Genomic DNA, 13088 nt, shown 5'->3' with positions numbered 1-13088 from the left:
CCACGGCCGCGCATCGACGACGCAATTGACAGCCTTCACGGAGCCCAATTTTTTTCTTCTCTCGATCTGCGCTCGGGGTACTGGCAAGTACCCCTGGCTGATGACGCTCGACCGAAGACTGCCTTCATCACACCCGACGGCTTGTACGAATTTAACGTCATGCCGTTTGGTCTGTGTAATGCACCTGCGACATTTGAGCGCATGATGGACACCGTACTGCGCAACTTGAAATGGCACACGTGCTTGTGTTACCTCGATGACGTTGTTGTCTTCGCTCGAGATTTCTCCACCCATCTCCAACGTCTAAAAGAAGTTTTCGCACGTGTGAGCAATGCCGGCTTGCAACTAAATCTGAAGAAGTGCCGCTTTGCAGCACGCCAACTCACCATCCTAGGGTACGTCGTGTCCAAGGATGGCATTCTTCCTGACCCAGCCAAGCTTCGGGCCGTGGCCGAATTCCCAAAACCTGCGTCCGTCAAAGAACTGCGTAGTTTCGTGGGCCTGTGCTCATACTTCCGACGCTTTATACGAAACTTCGCCACGATTATATCACCGCTGACGAAGCTCCTCGGAAGTAACGGGCCCCTCAATTCGTGGTCGTCAGAGTGCGACAACGCGTTCTTGAAGCTCCGCCACTTGTTGACGTCTCCTCCCATTCTCCGCCACTATGACCCTACGGCCCCAACAGAAGTGCACACGGACGCCAGTGGTGTAGGCCTCGGCGCTGTCCTGGCGCAGCGCAAACCCGGGTTCCCTGATTATGTTGTGGCATATGCAAGCCGTACGCTCACAAGAGCCAAGACAAACTACACCGTCACGGAAAAAGAGTGCCTGGCGATCGTCTGGGCTCTTACAAAGTTTCGACCTTATTTGTATGGTCGCCCATTCGATGTCGTCACTGACCATCATGCACTATGCTGGCTGTCATCATTGAAGGATCCCTCAGGCCGCCTCGCCCGTTGGGCTCTTCGCTTACAAGACTACGACATCCGCGTCCTCTACCGCAACGGACGCCAGCATGCTGACGCCGACGCCCTCTCGCGCTCCCCTCTGCCTGAAGCTAACGTGCTCTGCTCAGTATCCTCGGTTGTTGTTTCTGCCATTGATGTTGACATCATCGCTACCGAACAGCGAAAGGATAATTGGATCGCCCAACTGATCGACTTGCTCTCTGATCCGTCCGCAACGCCATCCACGCGTGCCTTGCGTCGTCGAGCTCACCATTTCGCCATTCGTGACGGCCTCCTACACCGACGCAATTACGACGCCGATGGCCGGCAGTGGCTACTCGTGATACCCCGCAGTCTGCGGTCGGAGATATGTGAATCCTTCCATTCTGATCCACAGTGCGCGCACTCTGGGGTATTCAAAACCTACCATCGCATTAGACAACGCTACTTCTGGCGCGGGATGTACCGCTACGTCCAGCAGTTCGTTCGCTCTTGTCTCGCTTGCCAACGCCGCAAACCGTCCGCACACATGTCACCAGCCGGTCTGCAACCGCTACCTTGCCCTGACCGTCCGTTTGGGCGCATAGGTATCGATTTGTACGGACCACTTCCTCTGACGTCCACTGGCAACCGCTGGGCCATCGTCGCCGTAGATCATTTAACGCAATACGCCGAAACCGCCGCTCTCCCTGCGGCTACTGCGCGTGATGTTGCGTCCTTCCTACTACATCGATTTATATTGCGCCACGGTCCACCCCAGGAGCTTCTCAGCGATCGAGGCCGTGTCTTCTTGTCAGAAGTCGTCGATGTCATTCTCACTGAGTGCCATTCTGTCCATCGCAAAACTACTGCTTACCACCCGCAGACGAATGGTCTGACCGAACGCTTTAACCGCACCCTCGGCGACATGCTGTCGATGTACGTCGCCGCCAACCACACGAATTGGGATACCATACTGCCCTTCGTCACTTACGCCTACAACACCGCCCCTCAGAGCACGACTGGTTTTTCACCTTTCTTTTTGCTGTACGGAAGGCACCCGTCACACACCATCGACACGATACTCCCGTACACGCCGGATCCATCTGAGTGTACACCTATTTCCGAGACCGCCAGGCTTGCTGAAGAGTGTCGCGAGCTTGCCAAGACTTTTACGGCGCATGAGCAAGAGCGGCAGAAGAGTATTCGTGATGGCTCCGCCACTTCTGAGCCCACCTTCCTTCCTGGTTCCCTTGTATGGCTCTCAATCCCGACCTCTGTAGCTGGCCTTTCTTCCAAACTACTCCCGAAATATGAAGGTCCCTACCGTGTGATCGAGCGCACATCTCCGGTCAACTATCTTATCGAGCCAATTCAACAATCTTCGGACATGCGCCGCCGCGGGCGCGACATAGTCAACGTGGAGCGTCTGAAGGCTTACTATGACCCGCTCGTAGTGACAAGCTGTTAGGTCGCCAGGCGGCTCCCTCTTCGACCCCGGGGTAATTGTACAGAAGCCGCCGAACACTGAAGTGGGTTGAACTCTTATGTGCTTTCTAGTGGGTCTGCCCAAAGAGAACGCCGCTCGCGCGGAGACCCCGTGTTTTGGCCGTTACTGTCGCCATTGTGTAGACTCGCTGTGTGCCGGCTAATAAACGCCATAACAATATATATATATGAGTACATCAAGGAAGCTTATTGTTGATGTGTGCTTATTCGAATGGATGATCTAGCGTATACAGAAAACCTACGGAAAGGCAACAATACCTACACTTCAAAACTCCCACCCGCGACCCTGCAAGACCAGAATTCCCTATTCTCAAGCACACAGATTCCGACGAATCTGCTCCCGCACCGAGGACTTCCACAAAAAGAGCCCACATATGCGCGAAGTACTCCTTCATCAAAAATACCCGCCAGCTATTATACATGACGCCATCAAAAAAAGCAGAAAACCTGGATCGCCAGACTCTTCTAAACCACCAGAAAGATACTGACCAACACCGTCAACAAAAATTTGCTAATAACTTTCATGAGCAACCCACCGAACATAAACAGGGTCCTAAGAAAACGCTTTTACATATTGTAACAGAGCATACGACTATCCAAAATTTTCACTTCTTTTTGTGCGGTATACAGGCAGCCAAAAAGTATTAAGGATGATTTAATAAATTCAAATATAGGCATAAAACCTCAATAAGGATGTCGTTTTTGCAGAAAACGCAGATGCAAGGTATGTAAACACATGCAGACAACGACAGTGGCGGAAAACACCCACTCGTATTTTAAGCACAGGACTAGAGGTGCACTGGACAGTGACTCAGTTAACGTCATATAACTTCTGGAATGTGGGGTATGTATAACATGCAATACGTGGGCCAGACAAACACTCCGTTTAGAATTAGATTCAACAACCATCGGGCACATGTACGTTCCCTGCCAGGCCTTCTACTTTCAAAGCACAGTATATACACTGAAAGACCACAGCTTTGATGACATCAAAGTTACACTAGTGGATAATAATTTTCGAACAATCAGAGAACGGGAGCAACGGGAATCTTACTTTATCTACAAATTCACCACAATAAAAAACAGAATAAACGAACACGTACCCAGGCATGCTTCTTTGTAATCAATCCTCTACCTTTAGCCTCCCATGGCGACAATAATATTACCCCCTAGCAAAGCTGTAAGCGTATGCATATGTCAATATAAAATTGATTGGCCGCTTCAAGCACAGCGGAACGCCCAGATAAGTGGTCCCGGATGTTGTACAGTCTTTTCTTCTTTCTCTTTTTTTTCTTTCTCTGTCTCTCTTTTTTAACGCACCTTTCTTTTTTCTTCACTGACAGCAGCCAATGCATATAATGAATATTGACGGCGGTGCCACATTACCGTTTCTTTATGGCGGCGCCACCAACACACACTCGAAGCGCTTAAGTTTCTCCCCACCGATTTGTCGTAAGCTTCGAAAGTGGACAAACCGCCAGCGTATTGCACCGGAAGGTGCAATACTAAAATGGTTGTCACACGGTCAACTTGCGGGAAGGGTGGATGCGTGGGAGGTATTGTTGACAATGATGGCATGACTCTTCTACATTCGCCTTACACTGTTGAGATGCCATCTCTTCCTAATCCCCTCATGTTTTTCGTGCTTCTTCTCCTAGATTTATTTAATTCTTTTTAATTTTTTAACGTTTTTTAACGTATATCACGTATATATATATATATATATATATATATATATATATATATATATATATATATATATATAAATGTTGTCGATCGAAGTAGATGTACTGTTCAAAAACAGCCAGCTCCGTTATGTACCTCTAACATCGTGTCTTTATATTCCAAATATATATATATATATATATATATATATATATATATATATATATATATATATATATATATATATATATATTAGTGATTTCTTTTTGCGTGTTTAAGTAAATGCTCATTTTTCATTAAAAGAAAAAATTTTAGACGAATAGAGAAATGACACCTTCTTCATTTTCTTTTTCATAGTGATAGTAGACACACGAAAATGGGACCGTCTGGAAATTGTGATTTCCCGTCAGGCACTTTGGTGGCATTTTAATAATAATAATAATAATAATAATAATAATAATTGTGGTGTTACATCTCGAGACTACAATATAATTACAGGGGGCGCATTTTTAGAGGGCACTAAAAATTTCCGCCATCCGGTGCTCTTTAGCACCTAAATGTAGATACACAGGCCTCTTGCATTCTGTCTCTATAAAAAGGCGGCCACCATGGCTGGCATTCGGTACCGTGAGTTTCGGGTCAACACTCGAGCTCCGTAACCATTGAACAACCGGGGCTGATCTCGAGCGGCATTTTAAAGACGACAGTCTTTTTTTTGGGATACTTGAACGCAGGCATATTTGTCTGTCTTTCTGTCTGTCTGTCTGTCTGTCTGTCTTCCTGCTTGTCTGTCACACGATTCAGCTGCCCGGCTAAAGTTTAAGCACTTGCTTAACGACCAGCCATCTTGAACTGGCGGCTGTGTTCATACTTGTGAACACGGTCGACCAAATAGCAAATATTATGCACATCTGAAGCGCGAAATCAATACATAAGTATTAGGTGGCGTGTTTCTTTACTAAAAATTACACATATACGTAATTTTAAAAAATCATGACATATCCATGGAGTTCATGATGATGAATGGGGCGAAGCATCCGTCAGTCCGTCTGTGCGTCCGTTCGTGTGTTCATCTGTGCGTCCATCCGTCCGTCCTTCCGTGCATCTTTCCGTGCGTTCGTCTGTGTGTACGTCCATCCGTGCGTCCATTCGTGCATCTGTCTGTCTGTCCACTCGGCCATCCGTGTGTCTGTCCATCCGTCCGTCCATCTAGTGAATACGCCGAGTAATGCCATCTCGCATCTTTTCATCATATATTCGTCATATAGAAGTACCGCCATCCAGCGGACATTCCAAAGACTGAACGAGAGGTGGACTAGTGGAGTGGCACGCGCACTTTCTTACAGTCTGCGCTTCGTGTGTAGTTCCCACCTTTCACCGCCGCTAGTTCATGGCGCTGCGGCCCAACCACGCTAAACCTTGCTAAAACCAAGGTGGTTACTTCCAGCGAGTTTAACGTGGCAACCCTCTCTGGTCAGATAGTGCTCTAAGTGTGTACTTCTGATACTAGTTCCTTTTTAGTAAGCATCAAACTCAAGGCAAATTAATTGGAAGTTAAGTCACCGTTACCCGTCTCTGTATGTTGTTTCATCAGACACAACTATCTTTTGATTTATGATAAACGTGCGTGGGTTTCCCCCCTCAATTCAAAAAAGTGCGCGTACGCCGCTCCTCTAGTGCGGCCGTGGAAGTGGCTACCCGCTTCGCCCCTAAAATCCCAGTGCTGCGCTGTGCGGGGCGGCGCGATACCCGAATTGAGGCCGGCAGAAGAGTGCCGTCTTTCGATGACATTCACATTGAAGCATGCAGATACGCGGTCAATTTTGTTTTCTCATTTTAGGGGCGAAGGTCCTTATAGCGGCACTTGTTCATCCCTCGTAGTCGTAGTAGTAGTGTGTAACCAGTCTTACATTTTGACCTCCAATGTGGTGCCGGTGAGAGATTTCTTTTGTGCGTTGTTGAACAATAAAAGATAATGCTCAATGAACATGCCAATGGCTGCTAAGAGAGAATGAGAGACAGGAAAATTCGGCTTTTAGTTAACGCGCACGCTGCGAATTTTTTATTGTTCAACAACACACAGAAGACAAGAAAGGGTTGCTACGTTATACTCGCTGGGTGTAACCTCCTTAGTTTTAGAAAGATTTAGCGAGCGTTGAGCCGCAGTGCCATAAATACAATAAACTAGTATGTACCATGAACTCAAGGTAGTTAAAGGTGGGAAGTAGATACGAAGCGCTAGCCGTAAGAAATTGTGTGTGTGCCACCTCTCGTTTATTCCTTGGAATGTCCGCTGGATGGCGGTGCTTCTATATGGGGGATATACGATGAAAAGATGCGAGATGATGGTACTTAAAGTGTTGAATAGATGGACGAACGGACACACAGACATGCATGGATGGACGCATGAACGGACGCAGGGGTGGATGCATGGACGAACGCAGGGACGGACGCACGAACAGATGCACGCATGGACGGGTGGATGGATGCATGGATGGTCATACAGACGGATGCATGGACGGACGGAAGCAGGAAAGAATGGACGGACGAATTCGTCGCCCCACTCTCCATCATTCACTCCGTGGATATGCTGCCAATTTTTTTTTATCGTGAACGAAAAATTCGCAGAGATCCCACGTATCGTGGGAATCGATTAAATGCAAAGCACGAAGAAAAAAGGTTGATATGTCATTTTAAAATCAGCACAACGTTACGAGGTAGAGGTAAATGATGCTGTACATGACTTCCGTGTGATGATTATTATGTCTGGATGTGTCGTTTATTTTCGTCATTGACTGACGTCACGTGACACCTAATTTAGTATATGTGGAGCTAGCGAAACGGTCGCGAGCACGTTATTAGCGTAGTATGTTGTCATGTTCTTACCTGACGCGCGAGTCAGGATTATCATGTTTGCACCAGCCATATACCTTCGTCATCCATTGACGTCACGTAACAGTAAATTTGGTATGTAGAGCTAGCAAAACGGCCGTGAGCGCATCATGAAGGGCCCAATATACTCCAATGTAGCGTTGACGCGAGTGCACGCTGGGCACAGCGACGCTACGTTAGCAAAACGCGAGAACTATGGCCTGACGCTTGGCGCGACCGACGCGATCAGCGTCTGTCGGCGCGGCCCGACGGCAACCGGCACGAAATTCACGCCGATTCGTTACCAAGACAACGCTGCGTCTCCCTTTTTTCGTGGCGGAGGGACGCCGGACGCGCTGAAACACGCATGCGTCAAAGCAACGCAGCGTGGTGCACGGCTGCGAGTATATGGAAAAACCGGCTCCTGGCGTCGCAACGCTGGCGAGCACGCGCACTTCCTCACATCGAAATGTATTGGCGCCTTGCCTGTGGCATGTAGACATGTTCTCACATGACATGCATTTCATGATTATCATGTTTGCATCAGTCACATACCTTCGACATTTAATGACGTCACGTACTACCGAAATTTGGCATATGTAAAGCCAGCGAAACGGCCGCGAGCGCATCATGAACGTGGCGTGTAGTCATGTTGTTACATGACACGCATGTCGTGATTATAATCTTTGGATGTGTCGTTTACCTGTGTCGTCCATTCGCGACGCGTAATACCGAGTTAGAGCATTTGAAGCTAACGAAACGGCCGCGAGTGCATCATGAGCGTAGCGTGTAGTTATGTTGTTAAATGACACGCATCTCATGTTTATAATGTTTGCACTAGTATCATACCTTCGTCATTCATTCATGTCCCGTAATACAAAACTTGGTATAAGTGAAGCTAGCAAAACGGCCACCAGCGCATCATGAGCGTGTAGTCATGGTGTTACATGACACGCATCTTATGACTATCATATTTACACCAGTGACATACCTTCGTCATTCATTCACGTACCGTAATACCAAATTTGATATATGTGACGGTAGCGAAACGGCCGCGAGCGCATCATGAGCGTGGAATAGTCATGTTGTTACACGGCACGCAAGTCATGATTTTCATGTTTAATGCCAGAAACACACGTATGCGTTTCTGACATTAAACGCTACACCGCATGTACTGTCCAGGCGTATACTTACACGTTACCTTGAAACTTCCGCGCAGATAACGGAGCCAGCAGGCGTCGTCGACAACCCGCGAAGGGTCTACAACCTCATGGCCCTGAGAACGCTGGAGGGCGCCATACCCGAGGTATACAGCTCAAGCCACTCTATCTCATAGGATTGGCTTGTCGATATCGCATGTCTGCATGTTCGTAAAGTCGCTGGTTCCTTTCAGCTAATGATAAGGGTGTGAAATATTTTCACGGGCTAAGTAGATGCCTAAGGATGACGACGACGAAGTGCTGAACGTGACCGTGCTCGGACTGCAGCAGCGTTGTACGCATTAGCTCGCCAGTATATTCGCCAGTACGCATTTGCTCGCCAGTGTATACTTTCTTCCCCGTAACATCATTGGTGGAAGGTGCGGTGTACCACTCGCTATACAGCCCAACGAGCTGGATCTTCGCAGCGGACGGCGCATTGCAGCTACCACGATGACTGACCAGGCTACTCAATGTCAACAAGATCCATCAGCCCCACAGCCAATCGTTGTGGTGCAACCTCGTGACCCAGGCCCATTCAACGGCACAAGTGGCATAGACGTCGATGACTGGCTGGTTCTATATGAGCGCGTCAGCAGCAGCAACCATTGGGATCCGACGCTCATGTTGGCGAACATCATCTTCTACTTGCATGGCACGGCAAAACTCTGGTACGAGACACATCAAGAAGAGTTGACTAGCTGGGACGTCTGTAAGCAGAAATTGCGCTATCTATTTGGGAAACCCATCGGACGTCAAGTGGCCGCAAAGAAAGAGCTTGCGACTCGTGCCCAGACATCCACAGAGCCGTACATCGCGTACATCCAGGACGTGTTGGCTTTGTGCCGCAAGGTCGACAAGGACATGCTCGACGAGGACAAAGTCGGACACATCCTGAAAAGAATTGCCGATGACGCCTTCAATTCTCTCCTGTGCAAGGACTGCTCGACAGTGGAGTCGGTCATCAAAGCATGTCGTCGCTTCGAACAGGCAAAAAGTAGGCGCATAGTTCATCGATTTGACCGCCTTCCCAACACGGCGGCTACGTCCTCTTGCGAAGATTTGCCCACACTACATCAACCACCAGCGCCAGAAAACGTCACCAGAATAGTCCGTCGGGAACTCGAGGCTATGGCTCCTGCTATATCAAGCGTCAGCGCGCCAGGACACAACCTCGATGCTGTTTCAATGATACAGGCCGTGGTTCGCCAAGAGATCGCGAATATGGGCATTTCGCCACCTCATCAAAATGCCCCTGCTACTTCCAGCTCGGCTCCAGTCGTTGCGGCTACCACTCTGAACCGCACGTTCGCGCCACGACGAAACCCAGCTGAATGGCGCACTCATGATGATCGGCCCATATGTTTCACGTGCCATCGGATAGGACACATCGCTCGCCACTGCCGCAGCCGTTGTACCTTATCACCTCGACCGAGCTTCTATGATTGGCGGCCTCGCTCTGAACGTGCACCTTATGCCCCGTCCTACCGTGCTGAGACAGGTGCAGAGCATAATTCAGAACGTCGGACCAGCCGATCGCCATCGCCCGTGCGTCGTCAGTCCCGCTCGCCCCAACGCCGCCATTCTCGGTCTCCCTACGACCTTCGCTCGGAAAACTAGCCGGTGCAGGCCCCGGAGGTGACGCTGCACACACGACTCGGACTGGAAATCTTCTGATTACTCCCGACCAGCGGTGCAACCTTCTTACAATTCTCGTTGATGGTTTACCTGTAACTGCTCTTATTGATACCGGTGCACAAATATCTGTGATGAGCTCAGACCTCCGCTGCCGCCTCCAAAAAGTCCTGACGCCAGTGATTGCACCTACCGTTCGTACAGCGGTACTCCTGCTGTCCTTGGAATGTGCACTGCGCGATTAACGATTTCTGAGCATCAAACTTCAGTTATGTTTGCTGTACTGGAAAATTGCCCTCATGACCTCATCCTTGGACTCGACTTTCCGACTTCACACGCTGCGCTCATTGACTTTTCCAATGGTCTTCTTCGGCTCGAACTACCATCCTTCTCAGAGACCTTCTCTACCAGCCCAGATCGTCTACGCTCTGTCCATTTCCTCAGACTTCTGCCGCAAGCCGCAGTTCAAGTTCAACTCTCACCATATCCTCCAGTACCCGATGGTGATTATGTTGCTGCCCCAATTTCTGACGTGGCCATGACACGCAATGTTGCCCTCCCCAACACGGTTGTTACCGTTAAGGACCACCAAACTTCATTTCCCGTCCTCAATTTCGGCTTCTCAGCGCAAGTTATTCCCCGCGGCATGTCACTTGCGCATCTTACACCACTGGTCGACCACACATATTCCGCTCTAACCACCAATTCGCCACCCGATTTTTCATCAACGTCGTTCTCGTCACGTTCCTGTTCCGACCTTTTCAAGCCAATGCTATCTGACAAGCTCACCTCTGAACAAGTCTCTGCTTTCTGCCGTGTGCTTGCTCCTTATCAGGACATCTTTGACTTCGGCGACCGTAATTTGGGCCAGACATCTGTAGTAACCCATCGCATCGACACCGGTGACGCTCGACCCATTCGCCGACGACCCTACCGTGTGTCAACCCCTGAGCGTGCTATTATACAACGAGAAGTTGATAAAATGCTTGATAAGGGCATAATCGAACCCTCATCTAGTCCCTGGTCCTCACCCGTTGTACTTGTTAAAAAGAAGGACAATAGCTGGAGATTCTGTGTTGATTACCGCTATCTCAACCATATTACTAAGAAAGATGTCTATCCCCTACCGCGCATAGATGATGCACTCGATTGCTTGCACGGTGCCAAATATTTCTCTTCAATAGACTTTCGCTCAGGCTACTGGCAGATCGCTGTGGACGACAAAGACAGAGAGAAGACGGCCTTCGTGACTCCTGATGGACTTTATCAGTTCAAGATGATGCCTTTTGGATTATGCAATGCCCCCGCGACGTTTGAGTGCATGATGGACTCTCTCCTTCGAGGCATGAAGTGGACCATCTGCCTCTGCTATCTTGACGACGTTATTGTTTTTTCGACTACTTTCGACGACCATCTTACCCGTCTGTCCACAGTGCTTGATGTTTTTCGACGTGCCAACTTGCAACTTAACTCGTCCAAATGCCGCTTTGGGCAACACCAAATCTGCGTACTCGGCCATCTTGTTAACGCTGCGGGCGTTCAACCAGACCCTGCGAAACTCCGAGCAGTTCGCGACTTCCCCACACCCCGCTCAGCCAAGGACGTTCGAAGTTTTCTGGGACTGTGCTCCTATTTCCGTCGTTTTGTCGAGAAGTTTGCTGAAGTAGCCCGTCCTCTAACCTGCCTCCTCAAAACGGATGTCGCATTCACCTAGGGCCAACAGCACGCAAACGCCTTCTCGTCGCTCGTTGACATTCTCACCTATCCACCAGTCCTAGCACACTTCGACCCATCTGCCGCCACGGAGCTTCGTACTGACGCCAGTGGCCACGGCATAGGCGCAGTGCTGGCGCAGCGGCAACAAGGCATGCACCGCGTCGTCGCGTATGCAAGCCGACTGTTGTCACGCTCGGAACAAAATTATTCCATCACAGAACGCGAGTGCTTAGCTCTCGTCTGGGCCATTGCGAAATTCCGACCGTACCTGTATGGCCGACCATTCTCAGTTATTACGGACCACCATGCGCTTTGCTGGCTCTCCTCCCTCAAGGACCCATACGGGACGCCTTGGTCGCTGGGCGCTGCGCTTACAAGAGTACACTTTTTCTATATCCTATAAATCCGGACAACTTCACAAGGATGCCGACTGCTTGTCACGTTACCCAGTCGATCCCCCTGACACGAGGGAAGATGAACAAGAGGCCCTCGTTCTTTCAATTACCGACTTCACCGACATAGCTGCTGAACAACGCCGTGACCCCTCTTTGCGTGCTATTATCAATGGTGTGCACTCTCCCCACCCTGACCACTCCTTACAACTGTTCGTTCTTCACAACGACATCTTGCACTGCTACAACGCCCGCCCTGATGGTGCTGAGCTTTTACTCGTTGTTCCTGTGCATCTTCGCTCAGACGTTTTGGCCCAGCTGCATGATGCCCCCTCCGCTGGACACCTAGGGGTGTCACGCACGTATGACCGCATTCGCCGCCGATTCTTTTGGCCTGGCCTCTACCGTTCTGTGCGACAGTACGTTGCGGCATGCGACCTCTGCCAGCACCACAAGACACCTGCTCTGGGACCTGCTGGTACACTCCAGCCCATTGAAGTACCAGATAAGCCATTTTTCCGAGTCGGCCTCAATTTTCTAGGACCTTTCCCGTGTCGGCCACCGGTAATAAGTGGATTGCTATTGCTAGCGACTACGCAACGCGGTATGTCGTTACACGCGCCCTCCCCACCAGCTGCGCTACTGATGTAGCCGATTTCCTTCTTCATGACATCATTCTGCGTCATGGTGCTTCTCGTCAGTTGATCACCAACCGCGGCAGCTGTTTTCTATCTAAAGTAGTCGACGAGCTCCTGCGATCCTGCTCTACCCACCACAAGTTCACTACAGCGTACCATCCGCAAACCAACGGCCTCACGGAACGCCTCAACCATACCCTGACGAATATGTTAGCGATGTACGTCTCCAAGGATCACAAAGATTGGGGCATCCACTTACCTTTCGTTACCTTCGCATACAACAGTTCACGTCATGATACAGCTGGATTTTCACCTTTTTACCTACTGTTTGGTTATGACCCGCCTTTGCCTGTGGACACCATGCTCCAATCTGACGCTTCCTCATCGACTGCTTATGCTCGTGATGCCCTGGCCCGGGCTGACATCGCCCGCCAAGTCGCCCGAGATCGTTTATGTGCCTTGCAGCTTAACCAAAAGAGTGCTTACGATCGCCGGCACCACGACGTACAGTACTCTCCGGGGTCACTCGTCTTG

At 49.7% G+C, this 13088-nt stretch overlaps 1 protein-coding gene across 1 annotated transcript in view; it reads left to right on the top strand.

Moving 5' to 3' along the window:
* LOC119159561 (neprilysin-1-like) overlaps positions 1–13088 on the top strand; it is a 47493-nt gene that overhangs the window by 8985 nt on the left and 25420 nt on the right. Inside the window, exon 3 of the mRNA XM_075890118.1 lies at positions 8194–8280. Coding sequence (XP_075746233.1) covers positions 8194–8280 — 87 coding nt within the window. The remainder of the gene's footprint in view (positions 1–8193; positions 8281–13088) is intronic.

The sequence above is a fragment of the Rhipicephalus microplus genome, chromosome 3 (assembly GCF_043290135.1).
Source record: "Rhipicephalus microplus isolate Deutch F79 chromosome 3, USDA_Rmic, whole genome shotgun sequence".
Lineage (NCBI taxonomy): Eukaryota > Metazoa > Arthropoda > Arachnida > Ixodida > Ixodidae > Rhipicephalus > Rhipicephalus microplus.
Note: the sequence above shows the minus strand (reverse complement) of the source record. Positions and strands in the feature narration are given on the sequence as shown.